This window comes from Hippocampus guttulatus, chromosome 1 (assembly GCF_054856545.1).
Source record: "Hippocampus guttulatus isolate MCC_2025c chromosome 1, RoL_Hgut_1.0, whole genome shotgun sequence".
Classification (NCBI taxonomy): Eukaryota; Metazoa; Chordata; class Actinopteri; order Syngnathiformes; family Syngnathidae; genus Hippocampus; species Hippocampus guttulatus.
Window position 1 is genome coordinate 419,111 of NC_141261.1, and position 27,372 is coordinate 446,482.

At 46.4% G+C, this 27,372-nt stretch overlaps 1 protein-coding gene across 1 annotated transcript; it reads right to left on the reverse strand.

Annotated features, from left to right (window-relative positions):
* Positions 1–1,394: 1,394 nt before the first annotated feature.
* On the reverse strand, positions 1,395–26,458 carry bmp7b (bone morphogenetic protein 7b). The gene is made up of 7 exons (XM_086117184.1): positions 25,689–26,458; positions 11,558–11,750; positions 10,757–10,905; positions 4,810–5,013; positions 2,891–2,967; positions 2,698–2,808; positions 1,395–2,420 (listed from the first exon to the last, which is right to left on the reverse strand). The coding sequence occupies exons 1-7, from the start codon at positions 26,086–26,088 to the stop codon at positions 2,271–2,273; spliced, it is 1,284 nt and encodes a 427-aa protein (XP_085973310.1). The 5' UTR covers positions 26,089–26,458; the 3' UTR covers positions 1,395–2,270.
* Between the last annotated feature and the right edge of the window lie 914 nt (positions 26,459–27,372).

Consider the following 27,372-nt stretch of genomic DNA (forward strand, 5'->3'; position numbering starts at 1 on the left):
CTTACTATACATGGTCGTTTTTTTCGGGCTAAAAACGCCTTACTATACTATTTCGTTGTTTTTTTTAGCTAAAAACGCCTTACTATACCTGGTCGTTTTTTTTCGGGCTAAAAACGCCTTACTATACATGGTCGTTTTTTTCGGCTAAAAACACCTTACTATACATGGTCGTTTTTTTTGGCCTAAAAACGCCTTACTATACATGGTCGTTTTTTTCGGCTAAAAACACCTTACTATACATGGTCGTTTTTTTTGGCCTAAAAACGCCTCACTATACCTGGTCGTTTTTTTTTCGGGCTAAAAACGCCTTACTATAACTACAGCTATTCGGCTTTCCAACGTTACCACTTGCGTCCAAATCTGATGATTTATTTGGGAATAAGAGGCCTCTGAAATGTGGCAAGATGACCTGGGTCCCGACAAGTTGATGTGAACATGTTGACATTTTCGGCCGTTTTGAAAAGATTCCTAAAACCTGAAAGTTTGGATGCTGCTGCTGTTTTAGATGCTTTTCAATGAGTCAACTATTAGTTAGCATGCTGCTACATAAGTGAGCAAGTCAAGTGAGCAAATGATTAAAAACATCCATTCTTTATTTTGGTCGTTCCAACTAAAGCCTATACATCTACAAATGCTCTCCTTATATTGGCAAATATTTTGACGTGTCACACACAGATAGCTTCAGAAGGACTTCCTTCTCATCACTCATTCATTATCAGTGCCTGCTGATTTTTGAATGAAATGCAACTCAAGGAAACATCAAACCTTTTTCATGCCTTCCCAGTCTAATTTACCAGAGTACCGTTGTATGTCAAAGCCACAAAACGATACCACCAAAAGTAATAAAATCATCAGCTGTTATATTATTGGGTATACAAGCTAAAATGATCCAATTTATGATCAGAATCCAAAATGTATCCATCCATCCATTTTCTTATTGGCTTATCCTAACGAGGGCCGCGGGCGTGCTTGAACCTATCCCAGCTGTCTTGGGGCAGTAGGCGGGGAACAACACCCTGGACTGGTTGCCAGCTAATCGCCGGGCACACAGAGACGAACAACCATTCACGCTCACAATCACACCTGGGGACAATTTAGAGTGTTCCATCAACCTGCCACACATATATTTTGGAATGTGGGAGGAAACAGAGTACCCGGAGAAAACCCACACAGGCACGTTGAGAACATGCAAACGCCCCGGACGACCGCCGGAACTGGAATTGAACCCTGCACCTCCGCACTGCGAAGCGGACGTGCTAACCAGTCAACCACCATGCCGCCAGTTTCCAAAATCTGCCATCAAATCTAATAACAACAACAGCCACATTAAATTATTCGTAGCAGCTTAGGGCACTGTGACTTTTCTTTGATAGCTGACAAACAAATACACCACCTTGAGTATGACAGCTTTTATTACAGCAGAGAACCCGAACGTGTCAGGAGCACAAAAGTCTGCTCACACAAAGCCCACTCTGCGCCATTCTCCACTCCTCCCTCAGACACTTTGTGAAATCAGCTTTCAAGTTTGTGTAGCAGCTTCCACTGATTAAATAGAGTCACTGTTTTTCATGACAAGTGTGCGCATAGTCCTGTCGGAGTCATTTTATGCTTATGTATCCAGCCATTTTCTATACTGCTGTCCTCATGAGTGCGGTGGGTGAGCCGGAGCTTAGCCCGGCTGACTTCGGACGAGAGGCAGGATCCACCCTGGACTGGCGGTCAGTCAATCCCGGGGCCATTTTTAGGTTTAGTTCTTTGTGTGGGAAACAAAGCTGTCAGCGTCACAAACAAACACACCCGATTGACATCTCAGGGAATAAATACACTATTTGCTTGGTATGACAACATTATTTACAATTCGTTTATACAGTTCCTTAAGTCCAAAGTTGCATCCAGGTTCTCTCGTAAGAAATAAACATCTACAGCAAAAGAAGCTACTAACACAACTGAAAATAAACAAGATTGTTGATGGTGAATGAATACATGGCTTAAAATGTCTTGTATACACAGTAGAGAGCACAAATGTGTGTGTGTGTGTGTGTGTGTGTGTATATCATTTAAAATTCCATTTCAGCCACACAACACAGTGTTTACTTGGAGACAACCCTGTAGGCGAAACGAGAGCTTTTTGCACACAGGAAATTGTCTTGGACCGCATGTGCTTGTGCCAAAACTAGTCAGGATTGCGTCCGACTACACGAGTTTGTTTGCGTGCGTGTGCGTGTGCGTGCGTGCGTGCGCGCGCTAGTATGCGACAAGGTGATCAGCGTCTAGTGGCAGCCACAAGCTCTGACCACCATGTTGCGGTACTTTTTGAGGATGACATTGGAGCTGTCGTCAAAGTACAGCACTGAGATGGCGTGGAGCTGCGTGGGAGCACAGCAAGGCTTCGGAACTGTGTCCGGGTTGATGAAGTGAACCTGCGTGTGCCAAGAGCAGAAAAAAAAAAGAGGTGCACGGTCATCCACGGTTTGCTTCTAACAACAAGGTGATTGTAGAAAAGTTGGTAGGATTGTATTATCGTCCATGTTTAACGTTATGCGTTCTGTTATATTATTTTTTTAATTTTACGTTAAATGTTCTGTAAAGCGCTTTGTTATAGCTGCGGCTGTTGTCCAAGCGCTCTATAAATAAAGATGTATTGTTTTGAAAGGCGATGGGCTGATTAGATTCGAAAAAGTCCTCAAGATTACTCACAAGCGTTTGCACGATGGCGTGGTTTGTGGCGTTCATGTACGAATTGAGTGGGAAGGCGCACTCGCCCTCGCAGTAGTACGCTGCGTATCCTTCAGGAGCGATGATCCAGTCCTGGGCATGGGACGGCGGTATGATTTAAAAAGCAGACACGGAGGGAGGCCGAGACGTGATATTAATTGTGAGGAGTTCGTACCTGCCACCCAAGATCTCGGAAGCTGACATACAGCTCGTGCTTCTTGCACGCCTGCTTCTGATCGGTGCTGCTGTTCTCTGCGCAAGGAGAGGGGGAGACATTTGTCACTCTCAAACAACAATTAAGCCCAATTGACACAATGCAGATCCAAACTCAAACATTTCAACAGCCGCTATCAGAAATCTCCTCCAGAGCCAGCGGCAATTTGCTAATGGGCCACCCCAGCTCACGTTGCGGCATCAACCTTTGTCCTCTTGCTTTTCTCTTCATTTGTCTTATCGTTGACCAGGCAAGGGTGGGCTTTTGCCGGGCAATGCACCCCATGCATGATGAGAAGATAACATTTTCCATTCGCCCATCCGTACCCCCCCAGCCCCCCCATCAACAATCCTTTCTGAAGGGGCATCCAGCATCATAGATGGCGGCTATCATCGCCCCTCCACCCGGCAATACTTTTTAGGCTGCATCATACCCATGTGCTCCCTTCAGACAACAACTGTGGGTGATCTGAACTAAAGAAATATCTCAATATTAAAAGAAAAAAAAATCCATCATGATAATTTGATGATATTCTACAAAAATATTGGAAATCTGCATTTGCTTCTCAGAACAGTTATTAATAGATAGTGGTTGCCAACAAAAGCACTTTATTTTTTAAATTGCTCCATATTTTGAGCTGGAGTAAGTACCGTTGCCAACTACTACAGCAATCAGAATGAAAAAAAAAAAACGATTTTATTTGATATGTGGTGTTTTGCACCACATATGTTACCCTGGAATATCTCATTTGTGGGTCGCCTTTTATAACACAAATGGTCAGAGGAATACAGCTGTTGGCGCCGCGACTGCATATCGTCGCTGTCGTACGATAAACGCGTGTCAAATTTCGCCATTTAAAAAAAAAAAAAAAAAAAAGGTTTATGTTAGTGGAGTGTCCGCACTTCGGGCGTTTGAAATACCAACAAATGCAGCTGTGATCTTTTGGGAGATAGCTTCCAAAATGTCCCTACAAATTCTACTCAAGTGATCGTTAATGTCGCTGTGATGCAGATTACTTGCGTGTTAGAAGTGATACATATCGAACATCAGGCAAACTTTTAGCTGTGCTGTATTTCTGGCCAAGAAGGGTCCAAATTGGTCAGTGATCAGGAACGACCGGTTCTCATCATCCACTTAAGGCCGTGCCGGTCCAAAAAGTTCTAAACAGGCTTGTGTGTTTGTGACGCCGGTTGCCCCGCAGCACGGCCCAGATGTGCTCTGCCATAAAAACCTTTTACCTCCTCGTCGAGAACACGGGAAGTAATGCGCTTGTAATGCTTGCGCAAATAAACAACGGCGGCCGAGGGATACTCAAACCTCTGGCATTACGCTCGCATGTTTCAGCGGGTCCCATAAACATGAACCTCTCACACCTCCAGCGAAAGGTCATTGGATACACGGATTGCATGTTTTGTCTTTGTCAAATGTTCTGATTGTTAGTATTGCATAACAATGATTACTTATGTCATTTGGTTAAAAGAAAAAAAAAACTCTCTTGCATTCACGTTCAGAAATGGACAAACTGGCGGATTCCTGGCGGGCTACTTGGCAAGTGAATTGTACGATAGGATGTTGCCAAACTCGTCAGGCAGCTGGACTGGTGTTTATACATGTTTGTAATCTCATAATTTAATCTTGCAAAGATTCTTTTGGGGCCTGCCAAACAATATGGCAGAGCAGTCAGTGTGCTTTTCAGATTTCAGGTTGGTTTGAAGATCCATACTATGATTTTAGTGTGGCAGTTTTCAGAGTGGCAGTTTTATCAAACTACCTGTTAATGTTTTGTTTTGTTTTTTCACGAAAACAAGGGGAAAGAGCACAGAAGATTATTTGTGTGTGTGTGTGTTTTATTCCTCCCGACACACACTTTTGTTGATTACCTGCAACGTTGGCCACTCGCAGGGCCTCTTGGCTCTTGGCCCCTTTGGAGCGATTGGGGTTCCGCTGCTTGGTGCCTCCATGTGCTGAACGAATGCTTCGCAGGTGCACCTCGGTAGCTTTGAAAAAGGCCACCATGAATGGCTGTTTGTTCTGCGGCCCACTTCGACCGATCAGCCCTGCTGCGCGAGGGTTTATACTGTCGCCTGTACAGGGTGACACAGAGAAGAATACCAAAAAAAAAAAAAAAAAAGGGGTCATCATTGTGTGCTTCTCGTTTGTACCATATTATTGGAAAATGACTTGCTTGCGTATTTCTTTTTGGAGTGCCTGCCCACCCATGAAAGTGAAGAATAAAATTACACAACTGAGAATTTTTTCTTGTGGATTGCCAATGGAAAGATCTGTGCTCGGTGCCTAGGTGAATGCAGGCCAAAGTATATTTGTGGATCGTGGCGAAAAGTGTGTGGTAATTCATAATAATAATAATAATAATAATCGATTTTATTTATAAGCGCCTTTCAAGACACCCAAGGACACTTTACAATAACAAAAAACACAAAACAATACGGGTTGAGCAGCGGCAGCCAAAACGCGCCAGCGTTCACTCAACCCGAAAGTCAGAAAGAAACAAGGGAGGGAGAGGGGGAGAAAAAAAAAACACGCTCAAACTACCCTCATTTGAGGATAATTTGAGTGAGGCAAAAAAACTCCTGCACAAGCATATGACAGTTACAACAGGTCACAAGACATAAACAATGAAGACGGTGAAACGAGGGAATGTATGAGGGAGGGGGTGATGGTGGGGGACTAGCTTCCGTGCGTACTTTCATCAGGGGAAGGTCGAGATAGCAGATGTTGTTTTGGTAGCAGGCTGCCCAAGAATTTAAGACAGCCTTGAGTCCGTGGCTTATGTCTCTTTAGTGGCGCCGATCAGCCAAATCCGTGATTTCGGTCAATATTTGAGCACGGATTCCAGTTTCTCCAAGTTCTCGACCATCTTGCAGAGACGCTCCAAAACCGCAACAGTTTGTGGTTGAGCACAGTCTGAGTCTGAGTGTTGGACATCCGCGTTATGCCGTCCTTAGACCGGCAGCCTCTTCACTTCCAATGGAGCCGCTCCCGTCGGTTGAATTTTGCGATAGATCAGGAAACTGCTAACACCAAACAGCAGCATACCTGTTATCGGAAGGCCGAAAATGTCCATGTCGTCCACATCCTCAACGGACAGCGTTGACAGGCGCACCATTCTCCGCTTCCTCCAAGGATCTAGGGTGTACCCGGCAGCAAAAGTCCCCGAGGGGCAAGTAGGCTCCCCACTGCCCGCTCTTCTCATCGAGAAAATGTTGTGGATGGCATCGAGAGACCAGCCAACCAATTCCATGTTTGTTTTTAGGATGAAAATACGACAGGAGGCTAGGAAAAGTCCGACAAAGACAGCACAAGGACTGAGTGGCGAGCAGGGAAGGGTGGGGGTGGGGTGGGCGACAGGAGCAGAAAGCAAAAGCGTCCGCCTTCGTCGAGAGCCAAGCAAGAAGTGTAATTCTTAATCCAGACACGTGACATTGACGTGATAGCTGCTTGAATTTGTAGAAAATATGATGTGGGGATTTGTGTGAGATTTGGTTTTGCCTGCTTGTCCATGCAAGGCCCATTAGGTTTTTGTGTCCATCTGCGCTCGTGTTTACAACCCCCCTCAGTCAGCCACTTGTGTCTTGTCCAGGTGTTTTTAGTTGTCACATCTGTTTGCTTGTATTTAGTTCCCCGTTCCCCGATTACTGCTTCTGTTGGTGTCCTGGTGGTTTTGAGTTTAGTCCCCGTTTTGCTTTGCTACTTGGTGTCTCGGTGTTTGTACTTTTATTATTGCGAGTCCACATGCCTTGTTTGCCTTTGTGTTAATTTTTTTGGCAGGCGGGAGGATCTCCTTTTTGAGTACATCTTGCACATTACCTCGCTTGCCGGCTTCCCTGCATTTGCATCTGCAACGCTGCCTCGATCATAACAGAAAAATGGCCCCAAGTGTGTCATTCTCCTCATCAAATCATTCTCTGGAAATTGCTCTAATTTTTAGGTGTGCTCAAAAAAAAGAAGAAAAAACACAACTCTTTCTCTCTTTATTATTAAAAAAAACCCTCTCTCTCTCTTTATATATAAGTGGGGATGTCGGCACTGTTGGACAGTCTGCGTCGGTGCGGCTGGATAGATGGCTGCTGAAGTTGAGGATGAGGAGAGAGGAATGCGGACACATGTTTGGAACAGAGTCGCCGCTTGGAATTTAAACAGATTTACATGGGACAGGAGAAGTGAACCGATGTCTTTTTTTTTTTTTGTCAACGGATGCTACGGCTTCTTGTTTACTTTGAAACTTAGCTTGAAGCCGACGTGCCTCACGTTTTGCGAGACGGTAGTTGTAGGACCCCAAAAAGCAGGGAGGCGGGGAGGAGCAGGGTGGATTGACCAAAATGTATTTAACAAAAAAATACACACAGGAGTACAATGGAAAAAACACGAAGTCGAAGTACTCAAAAATGCCTGGAAATCACAAGTATCAAACCAAACTACAGCAGGAAACAAAACATGACAGGAGCACGTACATGCTCGCATACTCACAGCTCACAACGACCCAACAAAGACTGGCAGAAACTCAGCGAACTAAATACAAGCTAAGTGACGAGAAACACCTGGACAACACACAAAGGGTTGAGGGAGCTAATCGGTTACGCACAAGGAACACTGACAACGACAACGGGTGGCGAAAAAAGGCCACATGAGGAATCAAAAGCAAACGTAACCAGATCCAAACAGAACAACGTGTGCACATTTTGAACATGACGTCTTTCATTCACCGGTGAAAGGACATTTTGATTCGCTCCTCTTTCATCTAGAACTCCTTCAATCGACAAAGCGTATTGAGGGAAAAAGTGGTTAGGATCGCACGACTGTCCGTGTTTTTTATGTTGTGTGTTGTGTTTATTATTTACTTTATGTTAACTGTTTTGTAAAGCACTTTGTTACAGCTGCAGCTGTTGTGAAAGCGCTCGATAAATCAGGCTGTATTGTGTTGTATATACTGTACATACATTATATCTAGTGTGTGTATATATATATATATATATATTCATTCATTCATTCATCTTCCGTACCGCTTGATCCTCACTAGGGTCGCGGGGGGTGCTGGAACCTATCCCAGCTGTCACCTGGGCAGTAGGCAGGGGACACCCTGAATCGGTTGCCAGCCAATCGCAGGGCACACAGAGACGAACAACCATCCGCGCTCACACTCACACCTAGGGACAATTTAGAGTGTTCAAACAGCCTGCCACGCATGTTTTTGGAATGTGGGAGGAAACCGGAGCACCCGGGGAAAACCCACGCAGGCCCGGGGAGAACATGCAAACTCCACACAGGGAGGCCGGAGATGGAATCGAACCCGGTACCTCTGCACTGTGAAGCCGACGTGCTAACCACTGGACTACCGGGCTGCTATATATATATATATATATATATATATATATATATATATATATATATGCACACACACATAAAAGTGTGTGTGTGTGTGTGCGTGTGTCAAGGAGAGTCAGTGGTTGAACATCAAGGCCTTGGCTTCTTTGCATGTTCTATGTGGGTGTGTTGGCGCATGCTTGTGCGGCCCCATCCGAAGAATGTGCGTGTGATCACCGTTTGGCATATCAAGGCTGCCGCTTGACGCTGCCGGCAGACCGTCCCGTGTTCCTGTCTACACTCGCTCGGTTGTAACCGCTCATCAGCACTTCAATACGCACTAATAGTCGCAGCATTCCCTCCCTTATCATGAAAGCATCCGTTATCCTCGCCGGGTATGCAACATCCTGCCGACCTGAGAGACGTCGGGTCGTTAATCACACTCATCTGATCAACGCTGTTTGTTGACAGTGTTTTCCAAAGACTAACAACCGAGCACGGCGATGACAACCTCAGGCGGTCATGGTGTCAAAAGACGTGATGATGTGACACGCTTCCTACAAGCATGCTAACCGTGCTGCCGGAATGACGGATTGTGGCGGCGTTGTCTGATTGAGTTTCTTTTGAGAAGAGGGCAATTGCACCTTCTGTAAATGAAAAGAGCGACCATCTGCAAAGATATGACCCGAGTGGGTTCATCTCGAGCGGGGGTCAGCAAACCAAAAGCTTGAAAGAGCCATATTGGACCAAAATAAACCAAAAACAAATATGTCTGGAGCTGCAAAAAGATAAAAAGCCTTATCACGAAGGCAACGCATGCTGTATGTCTCTATATGAGCTATATTAGCCTGCTATCAACATGACCAAGTTGGCTACAAATTCCCAACGAGCATTCATGAGGTTGGTTGTTTATATATATATATATTTAAATATAATTATATATATATAGATATATATATACATACAGTATATATATTTCTTTGCGAGATAAATAGAAATCACTTCAAAACTATCCGTCCATCCATTTTCTGATCCACTTGTCCTCACAAGGGTCGCGGGGCGGGCCGCAGCCTATCCGAGCTGTCTTTGGGCAGTAAGCGGGGTACACCCTGCTAATGCCGGCTAATCGCAGGGCACACATAGACGAACATCCATCTGCACTCGCACTCACGCCGAGAGCGTTCCGTCAACCTGCCACGCATGTTTTTGGAATGTGGGAGGAAAGCGGAGTACCCGGAGAAAACCCGCGCAGGCACGGGGGTAACACGCAAACTCCACACGGGAAGGCCGGAGCCGGGATCGAACCCCGCGCCTTTGCACTGCGAGGCCGACACGCTAACCAGTCGACCGCCGGGCCCCTACTTCGAAACGAATACACAATATAGTTTTGTGGCTTTACTCGCGCGTTTCGCAAACACACTCAACCCGTTTAGAAATATGTTATAATGTACTTTCCGGAAACCTTTGAACATGTACTAACCAATATCTAACGTGCGAGGAACTAAAAGACTCACCCCTCCCTACCCAGCCCTCGCAAACACAAACGGGGCACAGCTGCAACGCAGACATGGGAACAGGAATTGTATTGAAACGGAATGGCTACTTGTAAATGTTTTTGGTTTTTTCCAACTTAAATTAATAAATAAATAATTACAAACAACAAACAAATTCTGTAAAGGAACAACTTGGGGTGCTGAACCGGGGGACGTGGTATGGTGCGGATGGATTTTTTAACAATATGGAAGACTCGTGTTCGTTAATTCCCGGTTTTCTTTTTCAAATTTGGCAACGTAGATAACAGCGACAATTTAGAAGACATTTATTTTCACATTACTCGGACTTTAACTCTTTAACTCCACGAGATGTACTTACGTACGTCTTTTCAAAATTAGGCCCGGCCTACCAAGGACGTCCTTATCGTCTCAGTCTTTTTTTTGTGTGCGTGTCATAGAGAGGAGGAGTTGTCTGATGCAAAGTGTGAATGAGAAAACGTTGATATAGCATTAGAAGCAAACATTCTGCGGGCCTTGCGAGATCAGTCAAAATCCAGTGAGACGCGAGGATTGAGGGACTTGCTCCGGTGAAAACCACTGGGATTAAATGAGTTCAATGTGTTTCAAGTATGCGCAATAGGTAAAACCGGAGCTGGGGACTCAAGACCACCGTTTTGATTTTGTGACTTGATTTGACAAGGCTTCAGAATCGAGACTCGACTTGGACTTGGACTCAAGGCATGATCATTTGACAGACTTGATTGTTGGCCATTTTTTATGTGTAGTTTGAAGATGAAATATAAAATTAATCAGGCTAGAATGTAATGTGATAGTTTTATATAAGACACAGATCGATCGACTGACACACAGAGACGCAGTGTGATCGGTTTCAGAAATGAGTTGTAATTATTTAATGTACTGTACGGGTTGATCATAATTTGGTACGTTAAGTTGTTGCGGGGGCAGTATTGCCTTTGTTTTCATGCTCCGCAGTTCCGCCGGTGACACTCACCGTTTGCGCCGTCTAGAGCCAACTGCAGACCCAGATTTCTTCTTGGGTTGAGGACCCAGTGGTTGCTGGTGGCCGTCACATCAAAAACCAGCCAGCCCTCCTCTGCAGACCAGATCACTCGTGAGTCCAGCAGAAAAAGGTCAGACTCTCTGTGCGGGGAACACGGGAACGTGTCACAAGTAAACGACCGCAAGAAGCAGCGCAGGGACTGGAAGGAATTGCAAGCAAAGAGGGTGGTCGGGAGGATGGAGCAGGAGGGTGAAGCCCAGGGGGACACTTCATTTCTTTAAATGACAATAATGACTTTATAAATGACCGGCCATTCATACATCCACCATTGCCTTAAAATTTGTAGCAACATGAGTCGTAAGTCGAAAGGAGGAAGAAAATTGTTGTGAAAAAGTACACGGGTTCGAAATGTAGGAAGCTCGGTCACGTCGTAAGACCGATGACCTTGTGATTTTGGAGTGTAAAATCTCCATCCTGTCCTTTATCTGAATGAATTATGCGGCCATTGGCGTCTCCCGATTGTGCGTCACGGACCTCCGATTCATCGGGTGTTGTTCAAATGACCGCGGGACACTTTTGTAGTGGCCGTCGTGGCATCTTTTGACATGTGGTTTTGCTGGCCAAGCTTTAAGATGAATACCGCAGTACTGTACGTGTTGATGTGATAAAACAACACTCTCTACTCTATATTTGTGGCCGAATCAAATATGTACTGTATATCCTGCTTGCTGTTCAACCCCGTACATATAACACACGTTGAGACAAAAAAACAAACAAAACAGAAGTATTCACCTGTCGGAATGTTCCTCCAGCACTTGGTAGATGCTGATGCGAAAAGTTTCGTTATCAAAGCGTTCGTGGATGAAGTCTTTATAAATACGAAACTCAGCAGCAGTGACCGCTTCACCCTCGGGAATCTGGGACAGGTCAAATCGAAATTCCCGATGATGCCGTCGCACCGGTAGGAATTCCTTGTCATGCTCCACTGCAAGAAGGAAACAATGATGGCTTCAGAGATCTTATCGCTCGCTCATACGTTGCCGTTTGGAAGCCGGCGAGCGCCACATTAAGCGCATTAACCCGCTTTGTCTCGATACTCGTGATGAGCGAGGAGCGACACATCTGGCGAGCACCACGATAAAGGCGCGCTCTTCGCTCATTCAGTCCACCTCTCATCTGTTTCTCGTGAGTCGAGAATCCGTGTTTGGAGTACATAGTTGCGCTCATCTCCGCAACACTAACCGGCCCGTTGTAACCCCCTTGGGAAGTGACCTCCTTACATCACACCCACCCCCCCCTCAGCGCGTTCCTCTTACGTCCTGGCAGGACGTCGCAGGGATCGGCGCCGCAACTCTCCACATCTCCATCCACTTTTCCCTTCGTGATTAACACTCAGGCAGACCTCACGCGTGAGTTTGACACACCTGCATTAAGGTTGGTTTGTTTTTTTGGGCAGGATTCGCATATCAAATTTGAGTCTTGAATTGAACCACGTGGAATGAGTTTGGAACGTTTTATTTGGTAGAATATTGAAAAGCTTTTCTTTTCTTTTTTTTACCGGTAAATTGAGGTCAGTTGGGAAATACGGGAATAAAATTAGGATCGAATGAAACCATAAATGGAGAATGAACCGTACTCGGACATGAGACCTTACTGAAGAAAGACATTCACCAAAGATCAGATGTGTCAATCATATTGGACAAAGCTGCTTGCAATGCTTGTAAGAAAAGATTCTACGCAAGACAATGATCCTCCAAAAATGATGGCAGCACATGACAAGTGGGTTTAATATGGATCAATAAATCAATAAATATTCCAAACTTCTGCTTTAACTTTCCCTGCGGACTGATCTCCACCCTCTCTTTGTTGATTTAAGCTCCACCCACCAAATGTTCTTAACTCCGTAACAACCTCCTTGGCAAAACACGGGCAGAAAAAAACAAACAAACAACACAGCGATTTATTTTTGAAACCTACGTCACGCACACACGCTCGGCCCCATAAACACGCCATTTCAATAAGAATTTCTGATGACAGCGCATATGTTCGAAAGCAGTTGTTGGCAAGATGAATGCGGCGTGATGTCTTACGCACGCTCCCCTACACGTGCTTGACACATGCCTGTGCAGAGTCGTTTTACTTTCAGCGCACCTGCTGCTTCCTCCGCTCTGGTTGCCATCAAGTTGTTTTTTCCCCCCCGCGGACTTTACATCGCGTTTCTTTTATGTCTCCCACAACCCCAGTCGGTGCTAGTACGATGCAAAGAGACTCTAAATATGTACTTGAGCCTTAACGACTGTCTGCACCTTATATATCAATTACAGTAAAGATACAAAGTCGACGCAACATTGTTTAAATGTCGTCATTTTCTCATTAAAAAAAATAAAAATTAAAGAATCGGTTTCATGAGTTGTGTAGATTTACTTCCTTGTAGCTGCCATTGTGCCCTTAACAAGGACCCAAACCCATCGAATAGCGGACTCTTAGATCCCTTTGCAATTGTTGCGAAAACTAATTATGCCAGAAGCGAAGGTCGGTCGCCAAATGGAGAAGTTTCCTCTACACTTTTTAACATTGTAGTTGTGATCTATTTATCAAATGAGAACACTAAAAATTGAGACACTGCAAAGCTCACAGATTCACATCAACTCTATATTGACATCTCCCCTCCATGTTTGCCCCAGTTGAACTCCTTTTGAGAAGAAGCCTATGCAGATCTTCAGCTACCAAAGCAGCCAAGTCAATCTCTCAGCTCTATAGCAGCTGAAATCTTTTGGGACACGTTTGCCTCTCCAAAAATGTCAAGGCACTAGTTTGCGTAGTCTGTGGCAGCATTACAGCCGCCCGGAGCTTTATCTTAACCGCAGACCTGATCTGACAATTATGTAGCGCAGCAGTCATCAACCTTCAGAAACATGAATGACTTCTTGAAAGCGGGAGTGTTTAGCCATTGCTTCACCTCTCCTACAAACACATGCACACCACAAAGTGAACACTGACCCACTTTTATGATGCGCCGAGGGTCCACATTGTGCACACACATGGGGTAGGTATCACAAAGTATGAGGAAGAACCTGCGAAGCAGACAGCCTTGTGTGTCACAGCATGCAGTCGGACTATCAATATAGCTTTCTGTAATCCATAATTACAAATGCAACCGCACACACACACGCAAAGTGAGATGCTTTGGTTATTTAGTCTGCTTTTCATACAAGCTGCTGATTAAGCAGCGTGACCCCACATCATTTGACCTGGCCTGACCACATGAAGCAAATCACAATGACAAATTGATGAGTTCAATCCGTCATTCTATTTTGAGTTGTAAAAGCACCCCGCCGCCACTAATTCCAAGTGTTCTTGAAGATACAAACAAGCGATTGCTCTCGCCAACGCCCAGAGTATTTATTTATTCTACGGACCAGAGGGGGGCATTCGTCAGTACCGTCGGAAGCTCTGTCAACCCGTCGCCGACAGACGCCCGTTTCGCCGAGCCTAGACGTGAAACGTCAACGAGCGGGGGTTTTTGTCCGTCGCTGGAATCCTCACTAGTCAGGTCAGTGCCGACAGATCTTTCCGGTCTGTCACTGAGTGACAAATGTCCACTTGATACTTTATGTTTTCAATGGAATTAAATTAAAGCCAAATATACTGCATTTTATGCTTCGCAACTTTGCAGGTGCCAGCCAATCGCGGGGGACACATAGACGGACAACTATTCGCAGTCATACCTCGGGACGATTTTGGAATGTCGAATTAACCTACAGTGCATGTTTTTGGTATTTGGGAAGAAAGCGGAAGACCCGGAGAAAACCCACACAGGCATGGCGAGAACATGCCAATTCCACACAGGAAGGTGGCGAACATGCTAACCGGTTGACCGCTGTGCCGCACCGATAACAGTTTTTGTGCCAGTGTATCACAGTTGTCAATTTGAATCGGAATAGTTTTGCATTAGTTCATTTATTTACAAAACCTCGAGTCCCATCACCGAAACATCAGAATTTAAATTGGATGCAAAGTACAGTATTTGCATTATAATCGGGACGGACTGCGATTGCAGCCTTAACCTGTAACCTTAAGCGCAACCACTCGTTACCGTTTCTGATTCCACCCCGCAAAGTTACGAAGAAGAACACGTGTAGACATATCCGCTCGGGTTGCTCAGCACATCGCGGCTGAAGTTAACTTCATGTGAAAAGTACAAGAATGTGATATTTTCTTCACGTACTGCTGTCGAAAGTGTTAAATGGAAAGTCTCATCACCAAAGCTCCTAAATCTTCTCTCTCACTGTGTCATGCTTTTGTGTCCTCAGAGTAAATGAGCGTGTATCATGACAGCCCTTCCTAAAAAGGTTTCTCTGTAGTGAGATAAGAATGCTAAAATAAGCCCCGCAGATATGCGGTAACGGCAGCATCCATTGGGTGTTTAAAGCAAACTATTGACTGATTCTCAACCTCTGTCAAGGTTCTGTTTTCGGTCTGGCCAGCAGGTGGCATGAGCGGACTTCGGTGCACACCTGCTGCCAATCTATGATTGGTAGACTCTGTATTTAAGGACCCCTCGGCGGTGCACCTGTTGTCGGAGTATTGCCTTTGCCTCGCTACTTCCTTGCTCATCGGCCTCGTCGTGTTTCGCTTTTTGAACTCTCGGTACCAATGGTTTTGTAAGTATGGTTTTTATTTTGTGATTTGGCTTTCGCTTGCGTGTATTTGATACATCGTTTTTTTTTGTTTGTCTTCGCGGTTCTTATTTTCCTCCTTTGCCTTTTGTGCGAGCGCTTTTTGTTATTCGTTTTTGTTGCCCTCTGGTCCTCGTTTTGACCGGCGCTTTATGTTACTTCTTTGGCGGTGCGATTTTTGTATATTAAAACCTTTTTTTCTACGGAGACCTTGCCTGGTGTCTACACTTTTGGGATCCCAACTTTATTCGGTTTGCCCGAAACGTGACGACTTCAATGTGATCCGTTGGATTCGTATTCAATTTTTTTTAAGAACAAAAATGTTGACAAACATCACTATCATACTTTCCGTCCTTTGCCGTTCTACTTTCTCACTCCTCACTTCCCCGTCTTGGAGATCCAAGAAGCATCACGGACACCTCGGCCTCCGGAGCAACGGCAGACGGATGTGACGGCTCACATTAGCCCAAGTGTCTGCTGAGCACCGTCACACCCCCCGGTGGCACCTTGAACACTTCCGCCGCAAGGCGAGGGGGGGGGGGGGGGGTGGGGGGCAGGGCGAGCTCACCCCTGGCACTGCTGCGCTTGGGCTTAATCTTCAACCTCCCACCTTCAGTCTTTTCTGGAGATGTCCGTTCCACAACATCCCCGTGGAGTTCATTAAGTCCTATGCCGCAGCTGATTCCCATGCTCGGTCAAATGTCCATCATTTTCAGAAATTGGAACACTCGCAAGCCACGCCTATTTGACCGACACGATATAATGACCGGCCTCTTTCTTCCTCTCAGACGGTTTGACGGTGTTTTAATTACAATCCGGGGAACTGGTAGTAGTCATAGTTTCCACGAGCCTGGGGGAAGAAATAGGCATCGCAAAGAAGGGACAAGTTGCTCAGGATGTTTATCCTATAAAGTTTAAAGAGGGTTTGATCTTTCGGCTAACCACAGTAGGGTGATTACTATGTCGAGAAACTTCCTGCACTCCTGATGACATCATGCCCGTGTGATGTATTTATCCTGGAAAAGGGTCAACCAAGTTTCACGTTGGAACTTGGTCACACCTGACGATCATTCATTAACTCGGTAAGAGCTTTTGCGTGCATATTCACAAAAGAGCACACGGGCGGGCGCGCGCGCGCCACTCGGACTGCACGTGTGCAAGTTGAGGCAGCAACCGCAAGAAGAAGGGTCTTTTACTTGCGGTCAAACCAAATCTTTATGAGTTCTCTAGCCTGCAGGCAGTCTGCAGATCACAGATCTTGGCCTTTCTTGTTTCTCAGTGCAGTCATCAAACAAGCAAGTGTTCCCTCTGCAGCCATAAAGCAAGGAAGGTTCCAGCTCACGCTTCGCTGGGCATCGCTGACCGGAGATTTATGGTATACTCTATATGTAACGGACTGGAACACGGAGAACGTGTTGGACTTGTTTAAAGACGATCGAGCGCAACCACATGTTTCAATTAACCCTGACCGAGCGACATCATCATGCAGTTTGTCTCTGTTGACCATTCATGTCCGAGCTTGCCCGATCCGCTCTCGGGAACGTTGTTTTGCGGAACATTAAAAGGGATGAAGTCGGGGTGTGCGGTACGAACGATGTATTCGGTAGAAGCTATGAATTTGCCTGACGAGTGAGATTTGGATCCTGCCGGCCAATCGTTGGAACGCATGTGGATTACCTTTTTGTATCTGCCTCCATACTCACTGCTCAGTGAGGCGGAAACGCGCAAACTGTATGGCCAGACCCAGGAGAAAGTAAGAAAAGACCTTTGTGAAATAAAGTATGTTTACAATATCCATTGTTCAACACGTGAGCAATTGATGTAAACAACGCTTAGCCTCATTTGTATTATAGAAGGCAGCCTTAAGAGAGCAAGCAGTATGTCATAACTCCCAGAATGCAGAAAGAGCTATGGCTCCATCCCTGTGCAAGTAGGTCAAAACAAGACACACCTCACAGCTTTTCGGACCCCACTGTAAGGTGAAAACGGATGACAAGACATATCAGCATGGGAAACTGCGAGATAGGTTAAGACAGTGGTGGGCAAACTACGGCCCGCGGGCCGAATCCGGCCCGTTGGTCTTTTTAGTCCGGCCCGCCGAAGGTCGGTCCGCAATTAAGGTTCGATGTGAATGATTGCATTCATTTCAATTGGACTTGTAATGACGGGCATTTCACCGCCAGGTGGCGCATTGACTTGACGTTGCAGAACACGGGGCGGGGGGGGGGGGGGCGGGGCAATCTTTTTGACCACCTAGTACCTCCGTATCGCTCTACTTCTACTGGTCTGATCACAACCCATCTGCAGCGATTCACAGGCTAAAATAGGTCATCAACAACACTGTCGTCATTTAAAAAAAGTATATTAATACCGTACGTTCATGCTTTTGTTCTGTTGATGTTTGATATGGACTGTCAATAATGCAGTTTTTCTTTTTTTAATGTACCATAGCTCGTGCTGACCTGGCCCTTCTGTCAAATTTTAAAAGTCAATGCGGCCCCCGAGCCAAAACGTTTGCCCACCCCTGGGTTAAGACTAAGGAGGGCTGGAAGAAGAGTTCAGGAGGATGACTTACTGTAGATCAGCTATAGAAACACGGTGAAACGGGGGCTGGCTTGAATGATGACCAGAACCCCTAACCCTGCAGTGGTAAAGTCAAATACAAGTAGAACCAACCCCTTCACGGAGGAGCTCAACACTTTCGTCGCTCGGTTTAACAGCAGTAGAACATCAACCGCCGGAACGCGTCTCACAACAGGATCCCCTCGCCAAGCCATCACTAGAAGTGACCAGCTGGCGACCGCCATCCTGCACTGCTTTGGGCAAATTCCAAGGGCCATGCTTACGATGCAATTCTCCCAATGGTACCCAAATTTGAAACGGACCAAAATTTAGTCCGTGGCTCGATGCCAAAAAATGTTGATGATTCGCCATGCAACACAAAAACTTGAATAAATTGGCTTCAAACCTGCTGCGTACAATGAAAAAATTTTTCATCGAAGTTACCGACAGTGTCGTGGTTCATTCATCTGACTTTGGTGCGAGCAACACGGGTTTCGATTCCATTCAACAAGGGTGTGATAAATGAACAGTCTCGACACAATATGTGCATTGAGAAACTGCGACTGACTGGCGCCTAAGTGAGCTGGGATCAGATCAAGCTCCCGCAACCCTGAATAGGTTGAGCAGCATAGAAAACGGACGGGTGGAATTCACTTGGTTAGTCGCAGTAATCGTTAAGTTTTAAAATGTCACCCATCGTATTGAACCCCATGGATCAGACGGGTATCCGGTCGTCTTTTAGGAGAGATGCACACCAGATATGAATCGCTACAAATTGGCTCGGTGTTGCCGATTGTTGTTGTTTCTTTTCATTTAACTCACTTGAATAGTATGCACTTTGGAGAGCTTTTCTATTTTGATATATGTTAATAAACAAGTCAAAAGCTACATACGCATCATGTCAAATCGAACCGTAATCCCGCCGAATCCAAATGAATGCAATCCCTGCAGCTGCAAACTGCACCTGCTTTGGCTGGTCATATTTGCTGAAGGGCGAAAGGATTTGTTTTCATCGTAGCGACGCGAACGTTCAAGATATCTCAAAATCATCAAAACTACATACGACTCATCGTTACGCCGGCCAATAACAAACATCCGAGGGCAAGGATCAATGAGTGAGACGTGCACAAGGAAGGAGACGCGATGGTTTTTGTGGCAAAAAAAGAAGTCATACTGGTATTTTGGATTCAACATTTTTTAAAATAGGCTCTAAACCAGAGCAAAGTGTTGTGCAGCAAGCGTGCCTTCACAATGTTATGTTCCACCACGTGGCGACAAAACATTTTTAGCGCATCAAGTATCATCGTAAATTGCGAGATGGACTTTCTGAAGCCAGAAATGATTTTTAAGTCGTCAAACAACCTGCGGAACGTTGCGCTGTTGCACTCCCTGCACGAATGCACACCGTCCTTTGTAGCGCCCATCCGTGTATTTCATATTCCCCACTAAAGACTGAGGTCTGGCGCCGGGTGTGGCTGCTACCCACATTCTCCAATTGACTTCAAATTTATAATGGTGGCTAAAGGCACCCACCCCCTCGCACGTCGACTGTAATGCTGGTTGCGCCTCCTACTAGGAGAAAATGACAGTAGCCGTCACTACACTCTACCTGCTCCGATTGTATATGGTGGGTTTTATGATGGCAATCGTTTTTTTTTTTGTCTGTTGGAATTATTTTCCACCCAATCCAAGCAAAACAAAAAAACAAAACAAAACGCATTGTGTACTGGCACTGCTGGATCTGATGCTAGCGCTCAGGGTTGTTGCGAGCCGAGTTCAGGAGAAAGGCAGGCTGCACCCTGTACACAAATCACAAGGCGCACATCTTTCACAGTCAAGAACGCACGCCGCCTGCATGAAAGTTAGGCGAGTGAACCACTACACTATCAGTGACCTCTTGCGCATGTGTTTTGCGCTCTTTCGTTTTGCGGTCTCAGCAACCACGACCACCTCAGCCTTCCTTCCCGTCTCTTATTATGGACTTTCACGTTCACAAGCAACATCGTGACAATCTCCCAGTTCTTTTCATGCATTGAATGATTCACGTTTCCCAACGGGATACATTAAACAACAAGTCCCCCATCGTCATTTTCTGAGTGTAGAGCATATAGTTAGTTTATTTGGAGCAATTTGTTGTGTTAACAACAACAACAATACTTGAGATTGACGCAACGGCCAAATGTGGCATCTTTCTTAATTATAACAAATCGATGGCCCGTCTTTTCATTTGGTCGAAAGCTTCTTGAAACCAAATCATCCGTGAGACTACACTTGCGCACGCGCGTGTGTATTTTGAAAAAGGCAATTAATCATAATTTTGTACAAGTAGGTTCTCCACTTTTATCAGTGGGTTACAAGTACGCCAAAACTTCCAACACAACCAGATGTCCACTGTCTGCAGGCTTGGCAGAGAAACAACCCACATGACTTTTATAGATATATATACACACACACACACACACACACACACATATGCACAAATAGGCTTCCGTTTCTATAGGCAACGGATGTCATATTTCCTAGTCATACCATTAAAAACATTCACTGCTGCTTTTATGTGCTTTGATCTGGCCTGCAGAGTCTGGTTGGTATTATAGGGCTTCCGCTGAGGCAATGTTCAGTTAGCATCACACAATACTGCTGACCGGTCAGGGAAAGTGGCTCTGAAATCGTGTTTTATTATGCACAAACACATCAGTTCAAAAGCACGTTCTGTTCCCACTAGAAAAGGGGATGATAAAAAAAGTGCCCGATTTGCTATGAAGGAACGCAATGCTATTCTGATATTACGCCTTGCTTTTCCACCCCACCTGATCGCTAGTGCCGCCTAGGAAGAGCTGCTCAATCCGTTTTTGCTTGGTAGTCGTCAAAGTGCGGGGGAGTTTGATATGCTGCTAGTCGCTGATAAGACAAGGCCATAGTAACCCGGATGAAAGAAAAGCAGCAAAACGGGTGCACTGCATTTTCTTGTGCGCCTTTCCAAAAATATATTTATTTGAAACTTTTGCAAAACGGGCACTGTAGGAAAGCAATAAAATCAAAATGAGCCGAACATTACTGGCAACGAATGAGGTCTGGCCAGCAAATTTGGACCACCCACTACTTCACGCATCTGGGCTTTTGGACACCTTGCCCCGTTGTGAAGTCCCACCCGCCAAGTGCTTCTCCCAGAGCAGCGCCAAGAGTGCGTAGAAGTTGCTGCATACTCCCAGAAGTCATTTTGGACTCCTGGGTTCAGCAGGTGAATCAGATCCAGAGCAGAAATGTTCCTGGAACTCTTTTGGCAGCCGCTGGAGATGCAAGATTATTTTTCATTGTTTCTGGTATTGATTTATCCGCCGGCCCAACATATAATACATCAAATCATGGCGTGCGTTAAAAGGAATGGCCTGACAGGAAGGCACGGCTATCTCTACCAACTGTAACATTCCATTGCCTTTGCTCACTCCCCACTCTTCACAAGGCGGTAAAACATGCCCTGAATAACACTAATTAGCTCCAAGCGCATTCCTTTTGGGCATCTGAAAAGTGCAAGCATGTTTCTTTCCAAGTCCACACTATACACAAAGGTGTTTACTTTTAGTTTCATTTGGAGAGGTCCGTGAGCGATTTCACGAACCGAGAAAGGCAACTAATGCTGTCAATGGCGGGATGCATTCACTGTGGAACGACGGGCCTTCGGCGCTCGCTTGTTTATTCTGCGTCAATTTGGAGAAGCGACTCAGAGTTGAACCAGAGCCAGAAAGTTGAAGGAGATCGACAATATGTGTATTTATGAGGGTGGGAAAGTGAGAACTCTGATTGGCTAGCAACCAGTTCAGGGCGTAGCCCGCCTACTGCCCGACGACAGCTGGGAAAGGCTCCAGCACATCCCGCGACCCTCGTGAAGATAAGTGGATCAAAAAATGGTTGGATGGATGCATGGATGGATGGAAAGTGAGAAATCAATAGTGTGTGTGTGTGTGTGTGTGTCTGTGCGCTTGGAGTTCAGAGAAAGTGTGTGCATGTGTGCAAGAAAGAGGCGGGGAGTGGAAAAACACACAAAAGAAAGTGTTGAAATGTTTTATGTCTGAGGATTAAACCTCAGGAGGCGAGGGCCGGAGCTGGTGCTTGGAGACGAGATGTGGCGAAACCCATCAGGGAATCTCTGTTAGCTCGCTGAACCGGTGCTGATACATCAATACTGTTGGCGCAGGAAGGAAACAAGGGACATTCGTGGGTGTCGCGGGATCTCGCATGCAGGATGAATCTAAGACAGGGCCAGACATAACGGAGGAGGTTGCGATGAGGGATTCTGAAAAGATCAGGTTTCTCTGCACAGCTGCTCTGGTGTGCAGACGGTGGGAAACATCTATATTAACCTCTGCTCCATGCGCAGCCCACTGTGGAGGAATGCAAGGAGAAATAGGCACATAGGTGTGGGAAGAGAATGGATGAACACATGCTTCTGGTATGATTGGAGCGCGCAGTCCTAAGAGCTGGTGACACAACACCTAGGTCCAAAACCTCCACGAAATCTCACCAAATGTACGAGTTATGAATTTTCCCGCACGGCTCCTCCAACAGGTTCATGCTGCAGGAATAACGGGCAGACATCTCGGCGCAAACTCCGAAGGGAGCGATGAGGTGGTATGGCGCAGGGCCGGGCGGTGCCCCGTCAGGTCGCCAAGGTAACGGAGAAACTAATTACCCGGCGAGCAGAAGTTACACACTTCCTCTCTGTCACGGCGCAAGAAGCAAAAGAGCACGTACGTTGGATTTCTTTTTCCATCGTAGTCATTTTTGGCTAAATATATCACATCTGGCACCGATTACAACAGCGCAACACAGAAATACCCCTCGTTCCTGCTGTGGTGTGATGAAATGATCCACGATGATGACAAACTATTGCTTTTTGAAAAGGCTTGTTCTGAAAAACAAATCACCCGCCGAGAGTGCAGACACACTCGCCGCTTTCTTTGTCTGATCCCAAACACAGAAACATACGACTGCAAAGCCACACGCATATAAAAACAGAACGAGAACTCACAGCCACGATATATTGACCAGCATTCATTTCACAATGCAAAATGTACAGTTTGACGCCAATTGTGCATATCTCCCGCAGGATAATAATACTCATCGTCATAATCAGAATAAGGAAGGACACCGCCGACCCGTGCGAGTCATTACAAAAATGCATGGACAGTAACTGGTCCGGCATAGACAAAATGCTAATAACAAAAACAAACTTTTTGTTATTGTTGTGTGATGACATGATCCATCACGATGACAAACGATTACTTTTGAAAAGGCCTGTTCTGAAAAACTAATCACCCGCCGAGAGTGCAGACACACCGGCTGCTCTCTTTGTCTGAGATACCAAACACAGAAACGTACCGCGGCACAGTCGCACACATTTCTAAACATTCTGCGTTACAGAAAAAGGGCTACGTGACACAGTACCCGTAACCGTTGCTTCCGTGTCGGTCATCCGGGGTGCCAAAGTCAGACTACTTAACCGTAAGCCCGCACGGAAATGTTCAGCATTCAAAATCCGAGCCGAGTGAGAATAAGCTTCGCCGGACCCCAAGTTAAATGAACTACGGCGCGCCGTCTCAGGCTGGCCAAAAGCACCGCAAGTTGTAATTTATTGTAGAGGAAATGCTTATGACATACTTAATTCATTGCGGCTAAGTGATAATGCTACCATCGACCGCCGCATTAAACGCAAAGGCGTTACAGATGAACGGATAGGTACGAAAGGAAGAATGTGTTTTGATTGTGAGCTGGATCTATCCGTTGACCCTGGGTCAAGGTTCTAGGTCCTTTTTCTTTTTTTAATTGGGACATCATTCTTGACAGTTTCTCTTATAACGAGATACGAATTGATGAAATGAGTCGACACTTTTATAAGATGCCTGCGTGTGGTGCAGCAAAGGTTTGGTTAGTAAAGTGCCCTCTTTTTGCCCCGGGCGCAATATGCGCGACGCGTTCGGGCGGCCCGGGCTGCGTGCATATTGCCGAGCGTTCTAAAGGTATGCCGTAAGCCATTTACACAGCTGGCCTTTCAAACGGAGGTGACTCAGCGAGAGGACGTCCCCGGATGGGGGGTCCGTCCCAAAGCCCGCACCGACCCGAGCTGGCCTCTCACGCGAGCTGACTCCAAAGAATTCCAGCTCCTCGGGGCGACAATGAAAAAATGATGAGGGGGAACAAGGAGAACTGTGTGGAATATGCTTTCGGCTTACCATAATTACACAAATACACTTTCGCCGGTATCAGCGGCGTAATTAGACGAACGCTAACAGTACTGTATAAAGCAATGGGTTAAAATAAGCTTTTCAGGAAATAGTAGGCTAATGCACCTTGGCAGAGAGGCGCTGGAGACTTCCAGAGAGCCCGGGGACTGTTTTTAAATAAAAGCCACACTCATTCTACTCTCAGGCGACCTAAATAAAAATAAAAACCACAATGAGCAAATGTGGAAAGAAAGGAATTTGAAGAGGAAATGGACAATCCATCTGATTCTGCCTAACGCTCATATGAAGGCAAAAGAAACCAAGTGTACCTGCTGCTTCTAATCAAGCTGCCAGGAAACTGATGCTATCGCAGGGGGCAACAGAACTCTTTTGGCAGATGCAGCACATACGGGAGCACGGAATTCATGCCTCAAAAAAACAACCCCCCCCCCCCCACACATCATTGTCAGGGGCTTTCAGAAGTTCAGAGAAACATTTGCCGCTTAACCTTTGAATATATGACTTGTAATCGAATGTGAACGACGGCCATTGTTGCCGACGCATCCCGGAATCGGGTGCCTCTCTCATCTGTCTCACACGCTCCCCAGCCCCCTTGATGCATTCAACCTTAGCCGCACGCTCAGCGAGGCCTTTTGACTTTGGGAGTCTCTGCGGTCAAATCCATCTGTGTTGCAGCCTGTCGAAAATAGTCACAATGCAGCAGCTCCCGCTGTAATTATACAGTGCGGCGGAGGAGCCGGTGTCACCTCCCTCTCTCATGCCAAGATGCTCCGACAACGATCTTACCAGGAGTGTAAAAGTGCAGCTCTGTGAACTGTATGCTCTTCAATAAGTTGATATCGACCCATTTTTTTTACTTTGCACGCAAGTCTTAAATCAATAGAAACACATCCACTTGGCAAACGGCCTCTTCGAATGACCAATTGCAACCGACTTCATCGAGCATGGCTCATAGCCGACTGCCATTGTTCAGCAGCCGGGGGACTCGCGGGGGCGCCTCTGAATCGCAGTTGGAAGGGAACACCCACTGCACTTTGATCCATTGCGCCGGTGGCGCTCTCATTCTTTAGATAACGCGGCGACCTGCTCAAACTTCCGAGTGCCAGCACCTGGCCTCGAGCTCCCGCAGAGCAGTTGAACAGAGAAGCTGGCAAATCGCATCGCGCGGCAGTTCTCCTCCAGTGCACGCCGCACAATAACACGTTTGAAGGTAGCATGAGGAAAGTGATCCGTCACGCTGGTGATTTCCGACGAGCTGCATATGCGGACTCGCGGGTCATTACTCGTGTTGGTGGAATTTGAAAGGACACGAGTTAGTGGCCTCTTGGCTCGCCATCACTAAAATGTGAATTATTCAGCATGAACGGAAATGATTTCCCCACGTATCGCTTCCAAAGGGAACAAACCAAAAGGCCGTTAAGTGAGACGAAGACACCCTACCTATATTGACAAAGCTCATGACCATGTCCGCATCATTCAGGAAGTTGTTGTCTTGCGGGCCGGCGATGGGAGGCGCCTGCGTGGTGAAGATGGGCTTGTACGGATAGGAGTAGCCGTGGTCGTCCACCTCCGTGGACATGGCGTTGTACAGGTCCAACATGAACATGGGGGCAGAGTTGTGCTTGCCGTGGAGGTGCGGTCGCGGCCGGTGCGGCAGCCCCAGGATGGAGAGGATCTCCCGCTGTATCTCCCGGCGCTCCTGGCTTCTCAGCCGGCGGTGAATGAAGCTGGAGTGGAACTCGTTGTCCACCGAAAAGTTTGTAAAACTCGTGTCGGCCACGACGCAGAAACTCCAAATTAAGAGCAAAGCTGGTGCGCGTCTTTCCAAAAGGGATGCCATTAGCAAACGACGCCGTGCGTGAAAAGTTTCTCCGACTGAAAAGACAAAAGCTCCGAAACAGTAGTTTGCACTGCACTATTAGCAACCGTGTTCAGTGTCCCGAATCGGCTGCCCTCATGATGAGGGGAATTCTCCCGAATGGATCACCGACTTCGACTTGGTCCTTTTTCATCAGGCGGAGCGCGCGGTCCTCTGTCGCCCGTTTGCCTTGCGACACTTGTGTGCTGCCGACTACAAGTGCACAGTGGAAGCTGGCGGCTTTCGCCAGGAGAGAACAACTTCTGCGGACAGCTGCGATGGGAGGAGCAGGCGCAAGAGATAAAGAGGGTGGCAGCTTGAATGAAGACGGCGGGTTTCAGCACCGTTTCACGCAAGATTTTCTTCATGCGTTGCACTTCGGTGCGAACGGTCATGACTGACGATGTCCACATTGCTCCCCCCCTTCACTCGTTACAATTGCCAATGGAAAAGAGTCTGTTTTGAATAATTCAGGGGATTTTATTACGATTGCATATCTTAATTGGGTCTTTGGGGGGATATGCCGATTTTTCTTGCGCCAAATAGCTTGCTTTGTGGACCCAAACTCATTTTTGACCATACTGCACACTTTCTGCTCTGCTGTGGCAGGACGTTTGCGACAAAGGCAGCGGTGAACAGCCACGGATTACAAAGGAGGGTTGCAGATGTTTGGCAGCTGCTTCCATGCTCCATCTGCCCCCGGTGCCCCAGCACCTCTTAAACACCAAACTTTTAAGCCGCTGACCCTCTCGTGAGTTCTGCTCTCACTGACCCACTTGAATGTAGTTCAGATGGCTGCTGCAGGACTGAACTCTTGGAACATGAGAGAATGGAGTTTCAAAGGCTCCTCTTTCGATGCTTTAAGGCCGCAGCTCGCCAGATTTTTATGACGATAAAATTAGAACTTCAATCGCAAAGCAAGCGAGGCTGCCAAACAGCTTTGGCCATGATTGTAAACAGAGGGGGCGAGCAGAGAGGGTCTTCGAGTCCTGTCCACTTGGCTCACCTTCCCATGCACCACCTCAAGTGTGTCTGTTTGTCGTCCTCGAGAAATGATTAGCTTCTCCTTTTAGGGTCAATATTGAAAATAGCTGAAAGCCCGCAGCTTGTTCCTCATTTTGCTTGATATACAGTAGTTGCTTAGAAGTCGTGGACCGGTTTTCATTGGCTCAACTAGCGGTGTGGGAGCGTGGAGGGGGACTGCCCCCCCCCTCCTGAAATATGCTTGAACTCCTCAAGGTGTCAGGCCACAGCAATTAACTTTTG

Bases quoted from the DNA above. Each gene is read 5' to 3' on its own strand.
- bmp7b (XM_086117184.1), bottom strand. From the start codon at position 26,088: ATGGCATCCCTTTTGGAAAGACGCGCACCAGCTTTGCTCTTAATTTGG. The intron at 5,014-10,756 runs GTGAGTGTCACC...CACCCTGTACAG, and splicing joins GGCTCTAGACGGCGCAAACG to GCGACAGTATAAACCCTCGC. The intron at 2,421-2,697 runs GTGAGTAATCTT...TGGCACACGCAG, and splicing joins ACGCCATCGTGCAAACGCTT to GTTCACTTCATCAACCCGGA.